Below are 16,515 nucleotides of genomic sequence, written 5' to 3'. Positions count from 1 at the left end.
TGTTCAAATGGCACACGTTTTGCTGCCTGAATTCCACCATCCCTCTCCTCCCCACCCCCCCGCCTCACTCTGCCTGGGCTACCAGACCCCACGCCTCCTCTGCCTCCTTGGTACGTGCTTTCACATATTACCTTTCCTGGCCTCTCTAAAATAGTGACACCCCACACTCCCTCACCCCTTCCCCAGCTGTTTCTCTCCCATTCCGAATGCCATGCTACGCAGCTGAGTATCGTACTCGGAGGTGGCAATTCCCCCTGCTGCGAAGCCGAAGACTTGAGGACACCCTTTCACCCACCCTGTTCCCCGTTGTCTCTCCAGCACCTAGAACAGTGCCCGCAATAAAGACCACATGGCCGAGTGAACAAGTGAGCAGTGGGTGTGCTGGAGTCCAGTGGCCCATCATAATGCCCAGGGCCACATGGCTCGCTCCCAGAGAGCACGGTTGGGGTGCAGGGAGGCTCCTCGCAGACCCGAAAGTTGGGGGAAAGGTCCCAAGTTGGGACATGGAGGGAGGAAGCAGTCTCATAACAGCCCAGGAAACATTATTAGACGGCCATGTGTCTCACGGGGGATGGGGACGGGTGGGGAAGAGTAGCAAATGCTAAGCCTCAGCTTCCAAAAGTCCGACCTTTGAAACTGGGAGCAAAGCAGCGTGGCCTCCGAAGAAGCTCCAGTAAAAGCCGGGGCCCTGCTGGCGCTGGGACGGCAGCCGGCGTCTGAAAGCACAATGTCGACCTGTTCAATTGCTTTCTTTTTTCGGAGGCTGTTGGCCCGCCCCACTGGAAGGGAGGGGGGCGGGGGCAGGCACTTCAGGACACGAAGCTTGGAACTGGTAGCAGGGAGATCTAAATTAAGACCTTTCTATCACACCAAATAAATAGAAGCTGAAAGAGGGCTGAAGGAATTAGGCAAAATGCCTTTATACATAACTTTTGAAAAACGGAGAGGAACTAAGTTAGAAAACAGAATGGTATTTATTCCCTTAAGTCCCCAGGTATTTGCTGAAAACAATGACACCTCTGTTTGACACAAAAGCACGTTAGAGAGAGCAAACCGTTCTCTTTGAAGCGTCCGGCCACAGGAGCCGAGGGACACACCTCGGCCCTCTGCTGTGAGGGCTCTGGTGGCAAGGCTGAGGGCTGGGCTGGCTTCAAGCCCGGTCCCCCTCCAGGGAGGAACGATGAGCTGCCTTTCGCTTGGCGGTGTCCTCGTGGTTGTTTCTTGCTTGGCACCCCCAAAGCACACCTGCATTGGATTTACCTGCTTCCTCCTGAGGCAGGAAGGCTGTCTTCTTTGGTTTTCAGCAGAGGACCTGCCGCAGGGCCAGGCGTGATGGGGACCAAAGTTGCTGCTGGGAGGGGCTGAGAAGGAATCAGGAGGCAGGGTCAAGGACAGTGTGGGCCCGTGTCTCTGGGCCAGCACGCCCCGGGAACAGTGGTGAGCAGTGCTTCCTTCTTCCAGGATGGCAAACAGGAGCAGATCGGGATGGGGCTCCCATCCAAGAGGACAGAGGGCATCCACGGCTGCAAGAGTGGGGACCTTGCCAAATAGAGCAGCGGGAAGGAGCTAGTTCAGCAGAGATCGTCTCAGAAGGGTTTATTGTTCGAGTCCCCTAACCACCATGTCACATGTGAAAGGAGAAAGGTCTAAAGGGCACCTTTGGCACCATCGGATGGAACTCCTGCCTTCACAGGCTCTCTAGTGGGGTTGGGCAGCCCTGGCGGGGGAGCCCCGATTGGCAGCGTTTGCCCATTTCTGTGGTGTAAACACTTGAAAAGAGATGCATGGAGTCCCGTCACGTATTTCCAACATACGGACACTATATACGTCAATAACCTCCCAAAGCGCAGACGATGATAAAATTGTCATCAGGAAGTAACTGCCTTTGCTTCTAGGGCCAGTGGCAGCCGACTCTAGCATCCAGACTGTGCCCGGACCAAGGACGATGGCACAACTGGCTCTTGCAAAGCAGAGAATCCCACCTGCCCGTGCCCGGCAAATCCGAGACCACTCGCACCGCATCCCGAGCGAGGTGTGTCTTCAGCATTTTTGCTCTGAATTCAGTGGCAATAACGAGTTTGGCAGCAGACCCCCGTCCTTCTCCACCCTACAGGGTGGCTCCTGAAGAACTCTGTGCGGTTGTCACAGCTGGGGGGCTGTCGCTGCTGGCCACCTGGGTAGGAGCACCCACTGTGCGTGGGCTTCCAGTCCAACGAGTGAGCGCTGCGTGGGCAGCTGTAGGAGCAGCCTGTCCGGGAGCTCTGAGGGGCCGTCATAATCGCCACGTCTCCTGGGCCCAGAACTCATTTGGGCTTTTGTCATTTAGTTTTATTGAAAACCAACTACAAACAAGTGCACTCATTTTTAAATGGACAGCTCCACGAACTTTCCACATGACACATTCGGGTAAGCATCACTCAGCGGAAGAACCACCACTTCCTGAGCCCCGGCGGTACCTCGACCCACTTCCGTCTGCGGCATCACCTCAGGGCAGCCACGACTGACCTCCCCCACCGGTTTCCTTTCTTAAGTCCACGTGAACGGACTTCTCTTGTCTGGCTGCTTTGCTGTCACGTTTCGAGACAGCTGTGCCGTATTCATAACCGAGAAGCATTCCATCGTACGATGTACCACGATTCATGCCACTGTGGGACCTTCGGGTTCTCGTTTGGGGCTGTTGTGAATGAAGCACTACTGCATGCGTTTGTTCCGTGTGCGAGGCAGCGGGGAGTCACAGGGCTTCGCAGCATGAGCGTCGGCAGACCCTGGCACGTGGCTGTACAGTGTATGGAGGTCCCCACATCCTAACACTTGTATCGTCAGTCTTTTATTATTTTAGCCATCCAGGTGGGTATCTAGTAGTATCTCATTGTGGTTTTAATTCACATTTCCCTGATGATGGATATTGAACAAGTCTGGCTATCAAAATGCCTATCAACCAACCCCAGTGCTCTGTGGAAGCCACAGATGAAATGCTCTGCTGTACAATCAGCGTCTCCAGTCAACTTGGGGAGACTTCAGGAACAAACTGTTTTCACAGTGATAGGTGATTTGATTTCTTGTTTTTTTTCCCCCACAAGATCACACTGCAGTCTAGGCCACACTGAAGAAATCTACTTTCTAATCTAACAAAGACTTTCTCATACAGCAGTGGTCCCCAACCTTTTTGGCACCAGGGACCGATGCTCCTATGAGAATCTAACGCCTGATGATCTGAGGTGGAGCTGAGGTGGTGATGCTGGCGCTGGGGCGCGGCTGCAGATACAGAGCTTTGCTGGCCCGCCCACTGCTCACCTCCTGCTATGCCGCTTGGTTCCTAACAGGCCACAGACCGGTACCAGTCCACACCCAGGGGTTGGGGACCCGTTATACAGGACCACCAAGCTCTCCCCGTGCAATTTCTAGGCTCTAATCTTGGTAACAATTACCAGCTGCCCTTTAGCAAGGGTTTATGTACTAGGTCCCATGCTAAACACTTTACAAGAATCTTAATCTTTACGCCTCCCTCACTGCTTCTCCAAAGCCCTTCTCACTACCCCAAACTACAATTCTATTGTCTGTTCAGTCAGAAGACGCGTTTCATGGGTACCTGTCTCTCCTTCGCCGCCGTACCAAACTACCCGTGCCGTGCCCGCGGCGGGTCCTCTGCACACAGTCATCTTCTCTGATTGCCAGGCCTGGCCCAGGACCCTCCGCGAAGCACCTAAGGTACATGGCTACATGACGGTGGACCTCACTCCGGAAAGACCGAGTCAGAGTGAAGAGAAAATAAAAATTAGACATGACTGACCAACTGTTGCATAATTATTCTTTTAATAAAGTTTGGTTAAATTTTATTAAAGTTTAAAACACCTAACTCTATTTCCCATTTTCTTATGAGGGCCACGCTGGAGATGTTTTAGGTCCCGGATCTGACAGCTTATCTCATCCACCTCACCGGTGGTCTGCTTCCCATCGGCCTCATCAGCAAGCACCTCACGTTGACGAAAGAAACTTCCATCTTTGTTACTCTCTCCTACCTGTTTCCTTTAATCCATTTCTCTAGAGAGGGTCATCTGATTGAAAAACTATCTGCCAACAGTTTTTCAATGCCTCAGTTTTGTGGTGTATTGATCGCTCTGCCCACCTTTGAAATTACCTTAAAAATGTGGTCATAGTTTGCACTGCTGGGGCACTGTTCCAATCTCGTATTGGATTATCCGTAACTTATAGCACAGATAAAGCAGCTCAGCAGAGACAATAACCTGTACCCTTAGGAACAGCCACTGCTATAAATTTTACATTATTTTGAATTAAATGCTATGAGATTAAAAACATATAGTGATAACACTGGTTTTCTTTAATAATCATCCCTTAGTGCTCAGCACACCCAGGCCTTCTGAGAGGAAAACCCTACTGTTCAGCTGCAGTCCTCGATCCAACAGGTGCCTCAAAAACAAACAAAAACAATATTGAGGAATGCACTTTAACGTCAACATTCTTACACGTGTTCATATGAAAAGTCCCTTTAGCCTAATACAGTCAATTTTCTATCATCTCTGTAAACTTTCCATTCATAAACCTAAATAGCTGATCTTATGAGCCTGAGTTCAGTGACTTTTATTTAGGCTCAAAGGAATGTTCTGAACCAGGCTCTAAAATGTCCTAAGATCCTTGGATGTCACGTGGCTCTTCTTTCCAAGTGAAGTCGCTTTTAAAACTACTGGCGTAACAGGTATCTTGAATTTTCCAGTACAACCCTCTTTAGATATTATTTGATAAAGAACGGATAAGCATGACAGGAAGCCAATGTCATTTTATAACGCTCTTTATTTTGACACTCACAGGACATATTCACAAATATTTGTTTGAAGTTATGTGCAAAACATGTTCTCACTTTCCAGCTGCTGCAAACTGGTCCCTACGTTATCTTCGTATCTACTGTTCTCAGTTATCATGAACATACTGACATTTTAGGGACCTGCATGGAGAATCTGCTTCAAAATATGGAGTAAGCTATGGACTAAGTCACTAAGACATCAAAACTCATGGGAACCGAGGCGGAGGAAGGCGACAAAATCTGCTCATGAACTTGGGACTGTGAGCTCTCAGGGGGACAAAGAACACACTGAAAAACATTTTGTAATCTTTCCTGTTTGAGAGAAATGGAATTTGTCCAGAATTCGTGTTCTTATTTTTACCACTGTCTATAGGTCACTGAAGATACCTAAATTTTTAAATTTCTAATGGAGTTACAGTCTTGTTCTCAAGGCCACAGTACAAGAATGCATGCATTACGTCGCAGAAATGTCAAACACGAAACGATTGTAAAAGGGACACCTCGGGATTGTCTGATGACACAGCATCTCTTTTTGGTGGTGGGATAAGGAAGGGAATGGTGACTTTCCCACAGTGCCTATTGGGAGCTAAATAGAGACAGCCAAACACTTGTCTAACTCATGAAGCAGGACGAATGCCACTAAGGAGAACAGTAAGGGAGACAGAGTAATTTCCAAATGTGGGTTGGTGGTGATGAATATGGGGCCTCGATTTTAGGGGTAAAAAAGTTTTGGCTGATTCAAGGAAGTGGTTTGTAATCGATTTTCAAAAACCACATTTCTTCGGATGATGAAAACTGAGCACGTTACACATCTACTTTGGGGAAATAAAATGATAAAATGAAAAATCACAACCATATGTTTCATGAAGAACAGATTTGAATCTTTTGGTCTAAATGAGCCAAAATTTTATCATTAACTACAAATTATTAAAATGTGGCTTGCTTAAGCCCATTTTTAAATGCGGAATCTCTGAAGAAAAATGTAGGCTCATAACAGTGACTCATAGACATTTTAACCTGGGCACTCTGTAGGTCAAAGATACAAGTTCTGCTGAGGCCCTCACCGTGTTTTCCGAAAGCTGCCTCTGTCTCCGAGCACCTCCGCGGCCCAACAATAGGATGTGGCCGCATGGATTTCATTCCCCGCCACTTGACTCTCACTGAAGTGTTTAATCAGAGTGGGGAAATGACTTACTCTCAACGATATTAAAGATGTCCATGTATTAGCACTGTGACTCGGTGCGAAGACTCTTCAGATGTCTGCCCTTCACATCACAGGCGTACACTATTACTCTCCCAATTCAGCAAACCAGTAAGTTACCCTTCAAGAGCCGTGACTGCCCAGAAGGGCAGGCGGCCTCTCCCCAAAGGTGCAAGCTAGTCTCCCGGCAGGAGGTCACGGTCGAGGCAGGCCGGGCAGGCGCTCTGTCCTTTCAGACACTGCTTAAAGCACTGAAAAGGAGAAAATGAATCGGTCAGTGGCTTGCGGGGCGCGTGGGGCCTTAGCTCTCCCATGCTTCTTGCTCCTCCGCACACACGGCTGACTTCACCTTGGAGACTGGTGGGGTCTGGAGCAGCTGCCCAGCACTTAGGGACACTGCAGCCAGCTCATGCTAAGAGTGTGGACCAAGCTCTAGGACACGAATAATCCAGCCTCACAACCTGACCCATGAACAGTGGGGCCTCTGACCTGCCCTCGGTGGGATGGCCTCTCACTCCCCTTCTCTGACCCCCCGATTCCTGCTCGTCTTGGCACTCGGACTCACTCATCCAATTCTTCATCCATGCCCGGTCCTGGTCCTCGCACACCCCGGCAGCCCGTACACTGCAGCCCTGACTGGGGCCTGTCTGCCTATCGTGGTCCCAAGTTGCTGGCCTGCTGCTGCCACAGCCCTGGGGTTGAGTGTGGAGTCTTAGAGCCGGGGCATGACACCCCCATGCTCAATGGAGGCAGGCCACACAGGAGACAGACTGTCTTGACTCCTTCCAGTGAATGTGTTTATCCCTCTTCTCAGGGATTAATAAATTGACATGGCACAGACCTGATCTAGTCTAATCCGGAATCAGGGTGCAGGAAAAATGCTCACAGCACCCAAAACGCCACAACAGTTATCCACAAATCCTGGAAGGCTACAAGTAAGAACCTCCCAGTGTCAGGCACAACAGACCCAGTTAGGTATAGTATTTCTCCTATAAAATGTTAAACTTAACCCATACAACGCAGTAAATTGATAAGCTATTGTACCTACTTAGCCATGTGTGTGAGAAATCACCTTTCAAGGAACTCATACTGAATTCCAGCCCCAATGTGGCTGATGGGGCCGCCGGGGTGGAAAGGACAGTCTGCAGAGCTGCCGGCCCGGGGCCCGGGATCCCCGCCCGTCCCCGCAGTGCCCATCCTGGGAAAGGGACACACTGAACACGGACGTGAGGGGGTTTACAGAGAAAACGCTCTGAAAACACAAGAAGTATTGATGCCAAGGGAAACAAATGAACGAATCTCTTTTTGTTTTCAAAATACTTCATAGTCGAAATGCACAATATGAGGATGGCCAAAGAGAGCTCGTACCCCTCTGTGATACTTGTGCCCGCATTTCAGCTCACGCACATTTCTGGATTTGAATAGCTCGTGGCATAGTTCACAGGAATCTGCACCCAACGCCTGTGGAAACAAATGTGTCTGAATAACTCACTAAATTCCCTTTTACAGCATAAACTCTTCCTGCAAGTGGCCTTCGAACACTTTTGCCATTAAGGTGGCAAATTATTCCCAATTATAGCTAAGCAGACGGATGGAACAATGTATTTTTTAATAGTTATTTCTTATGAATAAATATAAATATACAAAAAGAAAGGTATACTTTTTTAAAATTCTAATTTTCTCAAAGGAAAAAAGTGTTTTACATAGTTAACAGCTTCCCTCGTACAACACTACAAATGTCTATACCATTCCATAAAGTGTGGCATTAGCTGAGTCTGACACTCATGTGTCTAATTATCTAACAGCTGGGGATAGTATAAATGATGACCAGCTATACCGTGGACCACTGTGTGGCTGATGAAAATCCTCATGGAGTTTATAAATCCCTAACACAACAGCCCTCTGAATAAAAGCAGGTTACGAAACAGCATGTATCATGAAATCATATAATTCAATTTTTAAAAAATAAAGAGAACATATATAGATGCCTCCAAGAGTCTAGAAAGATATAAAATGTTCACTGTGGTTGCTTTTGGTAAAGAAAGATTTAATTTTCTCTCTCTGCTGTTTCCTGAAGTTTCTATGAATGTGGATTACTTGTGCAAATCAAAACAAAACACACTGATGGCTCGCTCAGCAAACATCCAGGGCAGGAACTGTGCAGGTGCTGGGCACCGAGATGAGTGGAAGGGTGCTGGCTCCAGCGGCTCACAGTCTGGTGAGCACAGACAGCACTTTCTGTGACAGCAGAGTCGCGTGCCAATGCGGGATACCTGGCACAAAGCTCTCCCTGCGGCTCATGGCACTGACCCTGCCCGGCGACCTTTACTGACTGGTACCCTCCTCCCGACTCAGAGCACCCTGAAGGCAAGAGTGAGCCTTGCTTATCTGTGTCCTTAGCAGCCAGCAAGGAGCACGGCCCCACACTGATGCCCGTACTGTCCCTAGAGTGCCTGGCTGCAGCCCTGGCCGTGGGATCGAGGCTGGGCGGTGCCTGAGGTCTGAAGACCTGGGGGCTGAAGGAGTTTGCTGTCTCTCTCGGCCACAGGGACAGACGTGGCAGGAGGAAGGGCAGGTGGGGCTTCTGCAAAGCTCAGAAGCAGGTTTGGCTTGAAAAATCCAGATTAACTCGACCGTTTCTCAACATGGAAACGTGGCACCTCATACTGCTAAGTGAAAAGAAAAACAAAAGGACACAAAAAATATATGCAGTTTGGCTAAACTGACTAAACTGACATACACGCACACAGAAAAGGCTGGTTCGAACACTCTCTGTATTTCCTACTATGAACACTACTCTTCCAAAAAACTATTTGTGATTATCAAATTGAGTCCCAGTCTGAATACACATTTTTCTGTTAAGCCAGCTTTTACACCTTCATTACATCAGCATCAACCGTGCAGCAGCAAGAGCTCTCCCTCCCCAGGTGACTGCTGTCTGCCTCGGGGTGGGGGTGGCCCATAAACCAGTGCACATGTGCTTTCTCACGGGGCGAGGGTGGGGATGAGACCCTCTGGGGCGCGAGTACACGTGGTGTGGAAAGTGAAAATGTAGGAGAGGGATAAAGACAAGTTCGCAACAAGTCAGTGAGCGCACGTGGGCAAACTCGTCCTCTCCGCCCTGCGCTGCGACTCCACTCGCAACGTGGCACCACGGAGGATGCCATGGGGCCTGCGACCCTTCTCGTTTCCATTTAACCTACACGCTCACGCCACAGCTGCACAAAGGGGAACATGTCCTCTACGTCAGCACTCACTCTGGAGCCCATGGCCCTGGGCCACACAGGTGACAACCACACGTCTGTCCCTAGAGCACGGTCCCTAGCATCAGCTGGCCTGGGCAGTGAGGACTACGGAATGACGTGCTGCACTCAAAGCAAATGCATGTGTGCTGGCAAGCTGCATGAGCCATGTGTGCCTCGGTGTCTGCATTTGGAAAATAAAGACAATTACAATGATTTACCAATTTAAATCATAGATATAACAGTATTTTTCTTTAAAGTTCTATGCAAATGTGATATGCTTTTCGTCTATAAGGACAATAAACCACTTAAACCAGTACATCGAATTAAAGGTAACTTTAGCCCATTCCAGGGTCCCCCAGGCACTTGAGGGGACAGGAAGGGAAGCGGCCACCTTGGCTGAGCAGAGCACTTGGCCCTGGCAATCCGCACTTCATCCAGACAACAACCCAAACAGCCATCGTGATCAGAGCTCAGTGTCACTACGTGAGGGAACCAAGCCTGAGTGACTCTAAAGGCCGCAGTCGCACAGAAGAAAATTATCCCAAAGTCACTTTTCCCAGCTACCCAACACACCACCCTTGATATAAAATATGAACGTACCCGTCTGCAGGCCCAGCTCGCCCATCACACGTGTGGGGCTTTTCGTCCCAGGGCCCAGGAACCCATGAGCGCGGAGACAATGACCTCTCTGTTCACTGCCTACTCTGATGGGAGCCTCGAGGACATCTCTTTTGGTTTCTAATTTTAAGGTCAAATAAATTAGGTCTAGAAATGAGAAAGATGGGACTAAATCCTGGATTAACGGTTTTGTTTCCTTCTTGTTCTTCTTTGAAAAAAGAAAACCAATGCACACAACCAACTGCACAGTTGCACGCGGGACACTCACGGGGATGTCTTCTGTCTTCTGCCCCTGGGTTTTGGACAACAGTCTGCCAGTCACGGCGGCCCGACCTGGGGAGGCCCTGCTCACAGAAGCTGCGGAGCTGGGCCCAGACAGCTGCGCGTCCTGGCCCGGACCTGGCTGTGGAGATAAAGTGGCGGGGTGGGGAGCGCTCAGGTTCCCATGAGCCCAACCACCCTCTGTCTTAGCAAACTGCTCTCCACATTTTGGCTGGAAGTTTTTTTGTTTGTTTTTGTTTTTTGTTGGTTTTTGTTTTTTAAATAATTCTCATGTTTTATAAACAGATCAGAATAAAGTGGAACGTTCCATCGTATCTGGATGAAATACTGACCTTTTGCTTTTTCTGTTCATCTAGAATGTGTTCCGTCACTCTCTGGACGATTTCATCAATACTCAGTCCTGACAGCGAGTTCTTGTTTTTGTTTCGCACTTTTTTAATAAAACCAGCAAGCTCAGTGCTGAAAGGGGAAGAGGATAAACGGCAGCGGAAAGTCAGTTTCCTACTGCTGAAAAGCATTACGTGCCAACGGCAACCCAGCAGCCAAAAGAAACAAATACATGCAAAATCTGTAAACAATAGCAACTGTACATGAAAGTGGCAGAATCAGTTTCCAAGTAGTTATGAAAATTCCAATTTTTATTTCTAAACTTAGCCTCATAGAATTTCACAGTGGCAGTGTACGTGCCAGATCCATTTGGGACAGTGGTCCCTACTCAGACACCCAACCTTGTACAGCAGTTTATGCATCAGCACTCAGCGACCAGACACCACTGGTTCTGATTTGAAATCAAGAAAGTATCTAAGAGGAAACCAGTTCTGTTGACTTCCTTCCTTGAAAATCTAACCAACAGACATCGCATTCTGGATGTTTCAGCGGGTGGGAATTATACCATAAATTGACAGGAACATGATCTTGTACCACTAATACTCCAAATGTTTTAACTTGCAGAAAATTAAGATGCATTTTTTAAGCGTAAAGGGTTTTTAATGATGTGTAACATAGGCACAATTATTTAAAGTTAACAAATTTTTAAAGAATTTCACGTTGTGATTTCTTTCCACTGCCCTACCTAGTTCAAGTTTGAATCTAATTCACTTTGAAAAATAATTTTGCTCAATCCACAATTCTTTTTTAATCTTTGTCTATGTTTTTTCAATTAGAGTCGACATACAATATTATATTAGTTTCAGGTGTAACACACAATGATCAGGCATTTACATAACTTATGGGGTGTTGGCCATGATAAATCCAGTACCCATCTGACACCGTGCAAAGTCATTACAATATTATCGATTATATATTCATTCTCCAGTCCATAATTCTCTGAGTTGGGCTTCTTTGATCTCCACTTTAGTATGGACAGAGAACCACTGGGATCCAATTTTTTCAAGCAGTTTACTTTAGGGTCCTAGCCCTAGAAGTTAAACTGTAAGAAGTACATTGCTATTTTGGCAAATGATCTAATATATATGATTCCTTAACTGTTTCTAACACTGAAAAAGTCTTATTACGTCCAGTGTTTATTGACTGAACTAAGCAAAAAATGTTACAGGTCTCCCTGTCACCACTGCATTAAACTTACTGTAACGAAAACATAACCTGTGAAGATGCATTTCTATTCGGTTATTCAAACTGCCAAATTTAGTCAGGATTGCAAACAATGTTATTAGTGAGGTGCTTTTAGTAATTACAACAAAAAATCCTATTTGAGTATTTTTACAACTGGCACAGTCTTTGCTATCGAGAGAACCTGTAATACTTCTCAAACTGGGTGGAGCTAATGATGCCCTCACGCAGACAAGATGTACTTTCAAATGGGCAGGGCTGTCCCCACAGATGAGAGACAATAATTCTGGCCAATGATAATTTAATGACTACTTTATTTCAAAAGTATCATTGCAGAGCCAGAAACTTAATATTGTATCAAAGACTGACATGACACCTGAGGTGCAGAGGGCCATTCTTGGATGCAGATTCCTCCCTTCCTAGCTGTATTCCAGAGACAGCCTGTCCTCCTCATCTGAGACCAGGAGCATCGCTGCCCCCTGCACCAACCTGGAGAGGGAGGCCAGAAGAGGAGGCAGAAACCCTACCGACATGCCCGACTGAGAACGCTGGCTGACTCAGTGAAAAGCAGCTCTCTGTCCTCACAAGAATCCCCGTTAACACGCCCACATAGCTGATTCATTGTTGTGTCAGAGCCGGGCTTTTCAATCTCACACCTCTAAACACCAGACATGTTGTTGTCCAATTAGGTGTGAGTTGCTACCACCTTCTTTTATATTCATTATGTTTTTACAAAATGATGCAAAACTAGTGTTTTGCAGTTCATTTAGTGATTCCATAGTCAGTGCTGGAGCATGTTACTGATCTCATCAAAACCACAGCGAGTTGCCTGAGTTCTCATGAGTGTTCAAAGTTTTCAATCTAGACATGTACATTAAAAATCCTATTTGAAAATGCTCACCTCTGTGCTTACAAAAAGAAACTGCAGCATTTGTCTGTGAATAAAACAATTATGTAATCCTTTCCACTTCAGTCTCTAATGGGCCATAATTTTATTTGACCAGGAAACTTCAGTTCAATGAAAGTATTTAATAGTCAGACATTCCAATCGTACCTGCTGTAACAGGGGAATATCACCGACAGGTGCTCGATAATACTATTGAACGGCTTTTTGGGAGACTGGCTGGAACGCGTAGCACGTCCTGGAGGAACAGGCGGTTTCTGATCTGCCACGAGGCTTTGTTGTGACTGCGTGGCCTGGTCAGCACGCTTACACGCTGGCAGCCGGGTGACTTCCGGCTGACCAGAGGGTGATGCAGGCAGCGGAGGGGAGGGAGCCCCAACTGGGCGATCACTGGCACAGACCGGACTCGAATCCTTGGGGACTCTTGTTTGGTTTCCAGCCCCGTGACTTGCAGAAGTCGAGGAGCCCTGATCATCATGGCCTGAAGGCTCAGGAAGGGACTCAGGATGAATCTGTGAGGAACATATGACAGCAGCACTTAGAGAAAGAGCTACGGACAAAGACTGGTAAGCACGAAGGACTGTAATAAAACCCGCCGCTCAAGTGCACAGGAAACGTGAACACGATAAATTGTTTTTTAAAAAAATTACTGATAGTGACATAACTTGTTAGCTGCTAGAACAAGGGTTGGACTCCAACTCTTCAATAACTTTGTAATTCATCATTTTCTCTGTAAAAATTGAAAACCTGAGAACATTTCGCCTACCCTTTGGCCCTCGACCTTCGCCTCTCACCTAGTCACACTTCTCCGTTCCCAGCGACACTCTGTAACTGAAGCAAACAGCTGTTCCAATGCCCCCAAAACTGCCCTTGCCAAGGCCACCAATGGTCTCCACTCCACTAATCCCCGCAGAGGAGACCTTCTTCACAAACGAGCTCTCTGTGGCTCCACACTGCTGGGCCCCTCCCACCTAGCTCTCTGGGGCCCCTTCTCAGGCCCCTGCAGGCCTGTGCACCCCGTAAGTGTCGATGCTCCTGAGGATGCTGTCTGAGGCCTGGACCTCCGCCTCCATGGTGCCCTCTCCCGGGGGTGCTTCACATCCTCTCAGGCCTCAGTGACTGTGCTTGCCCTCTGTGAGAAAGTCCAGTCTGGAGTGTCTTCCTGAGATCCAACCCCGTAAACCCAAACTTCCTCGTGGGCAAATCCATTTGGGTGACCGCTAGGGCTCTCATGCTCCATGTCTTCAAACCCAGCCTCTCTTTGCTCCATCAACTGTGAGGATGAAGACGACCATTCCCAGCAATCAGACTGCTGACAATCCAGAGCACGCAGACATCACTCTGAAGGGACGCACCGTCACTGTGAAGGGCCGCAGAGGCACCCTGCGGAGGGACTCCAATCACATCATGTAGAACTCAGTCTCCTTGGAAAGAAAGAGGCTCTGGGATGACAAGTGGCGGGGAAATAGGGAGGAGCCAGCAGCTGCTTGCACTGTCTGCAGCCACGTACGGAACACGGTATGATCAAGGGCGTCACACGGGCTTCTGTTACGAGGTGAGGTCTGTGTACACTCTCTTCTCTCTGTCAATGTCATTATTTAGGAGAATAGTTCTCTTGTGGAAATTGGAAATTCCTTGGGTGAAAAATAAATCTGCAGGGTTTGGATGAGGTCGGGCTGCTTGTTCAGAATCTTAAGCCCAGAAAGATGAGTTAATTCTTGAAGGAAACGACATTGAACTTGTATCAAATTCAGCTGCTTTGATTCAACAAGCCACAAAAGTTAAAAATAAGGACATCGGGAAAGTTTTGGAAGGTATCTTTCTGAAGAAGTAACAGTTCAGCAGGCTGATGGATAAGATCTAAGCTTTCTAGCTACAGAAATGACAACATGTCGGCTGACTCCTCATTTATTCTTGATATTTTCAAGATGCAATAAAAGTTGCGTATTGGAAAAAAAAAAGACCAGCCTCAGCGCAGCGTCCTCACTGCCCGTGTCACCGACAGAAACCTGGATTTGTCCTCGACTCCTCAACACACACGCTCTGTGCCTCAATCTCACAAGCAGCACAGTTCAACAGAAACTCCTGAATACCTCTCCAATCTGTCTTCCTTCCACCCCAGTTTCACTCCCTGACCCAGGCCATGGCCGGTGGCAGTGAGCTAACAACTGGTCAGCTGGGGATCCCTCAGGCCTCACTCCCACTTCGCCCACTGCGAGCCAGCTGATCCTCAGCGTGCATAGCTGATGTCACTCCTTACTCGAAATCTATGCCAGATCACTAGTGACCTGAGAAAAAGTCCCATCAGCTGACCACACCTTACGGAATGAGGCTGAGTTCGTTCTGGCCCCTGGATACTATAATCTTTCTCACTATCCCTCGGAGCTTCCATATCCACAAAAAGGTTGTGTTCTCCCTTTACACATACAAGGTTTCTTGCATCTGGGATACTCCGGACCTCCAGACATCATACCAGCCACCCTCCCCACCCCCCCAAACACACGCCCACTGACTCCCTCGCCTGGGCCTGGTTAACTCCTGGATCTCAGACTCACTGAGCTGCCCACAGAGGCCTCGGGCTCAGGTCAGTGCTCCTCGTCTATGCTGCTCTAGCATTCCATGTGCCCAGGAAAACCACTGGAGGACCCTGCTTGTAACCTGGGTTCAAAGTCTCTCTCCCAAACCCACATGCACTCGGAGGGTGCAGACCACATCCATCTTGCTCATCACTAAGTGCTCAGTGAACGATAGGGGAGAAACGACACAAAGGAAATGATTTTTAGGAATATCTATTAATCAAACCCCAGGCACACAGCGAGTTCCCAGGACTTTGGATATTAAAGTGCTTTTGAGTGTTTATACAATTACATAAGCTAGAATAAAAAATTAACAGTAAAATGTTCTACTGAGACTTCACCTCTCCGTCGCATCCCTGCTTTAAGAACTTGGAAAAACTGCAAATGAGAAGCAATCTTTAACTTACTTCTAAGTAAAACCATTTCTCAGTTCGATCAAGAGAAAACACTTTGGATTCAAGAGAATGTCCAAGGAGGCTAAACTTTTTAATGTTTTAAAAACCTTTTTTTTTACAGATGAAAGCACTATGCTTGAATGCCTAATGTGCAAGGTCCTGATGGCGGGAAGCCTGTCATCTCGGCTGGGGAGACTGAACACACATGACAGAAGGTCACGGGGTGAGCGGCGAAGGAGGGCAGCCCTGCCGGCCGTCGGGGAAAGGCAGAATGCAGAGTGAGGATGTCTCCCGGGCTGGGGGACAGCCCAGCAAGGGTCTGGTTGAAGCAGAAAGGTGCAAAGCAAGTGCTGGGGGAAAGTTTCCTTAGAGGAGACTGTTTCAGAACCACAACATTCCAGTGTTGTGCCCAACACATCCCGGATTCTATCTCTAATCGACTCCTGAATAGAATCCTTCTTTACATTCTTATGGTCCGATCTCTTTCGGCTCAATTAATTTCAATTTAGTATTTACTTAGCATCTGCTGTGTCCAAATAAGAAATATATATACCAGAACAAAACAAAGTGATAGTGAGTTTAGCCATATTTTAAAGTCTACACAATAAAATTAATGTCTTTCTTTACTGTGCTGCATATTTTAAATGAAAAGACAAGGTCTGGCAAGCACACTTATTCAGAAGATTCAGCATATATCTCAAACAATATGACAGACCAACAAAGCCCTCGTATGTCTCAGACACAGCAGTTTTTATTTTGTATTTAATAAGAAAATAAATCTTAATTTCCAGATTGTGATTTTATGACCCTAAGCATCAAGTAATAAGGCTGTATCTGAATCACAGGCAACTGCTACACCTGGATATTCGTTCAAATGCAGGAACGAACACACACACACACACACAC

The 16,515-nt window shown here is 47.5% G+C and overlaps 1 protein-coding gene across 19 annotated transcripts in view; it reads right to left on the bottom strand.

Moving 5' to 3' along the window:
- Positions 1-4,791: 4,791 nt before the first annotated feature.
- Positions 4,792-16,515, bottom strand: part of TTC3 (tetratricopeptide repeat domain 3) — a 102,021-nt gene continuing 90,297 nt past the window's right edge. For 18 of the 19 annotated variants that reach the window (XM_039857731.1, XM_039857739.1, XM_039857737.1 and 15 more), the window contains 5 exons: positions 12,789-13,150; positions 10,498-10,624; positions 10,152-10,286; positions 7,389-7,481; positions 4,792-6,271 (listed from right to left, as the gene is read on the bottom strand). In XM_039857731.1, coding sequence (XP_039713665.1) covers positions 6,197-6,271; positions 7,389-7,481; positions 10,152-10,286; positions 10,498-10,624; positions 12,789-13,150 — 792 coding nt within the window. In that variant the 3' untranslated portion in view covers positions 4,792-6,196. The remainder of the gene's footprint in view (positions 6,272-7,388; positions 7,482-10,151; positions 10,287-10,497; positions 10,625-12,788; positions 13,151-16,515) is intronic. The other variant, XM_039857734.1, reaches the window with a different exon arrangement.

Source organism: Pteropus medius, unplaced genomic scaffold (assembly GCF_902729225.1).
Source record: "Pteropus medius unplaced genomic scaffold, Ma_sr-lr_union100, whole genome shotgun sequence".
NCBI classification, from domain to species: Eukaryota; Metazoa; Chordata; class Mammalia; order Chiroptera; family Pteropodidae; genus Pteropus; species Pteropus medius.
This window is presented reverse-complemented; position numbering and strand designations above follow the sequence as displayed.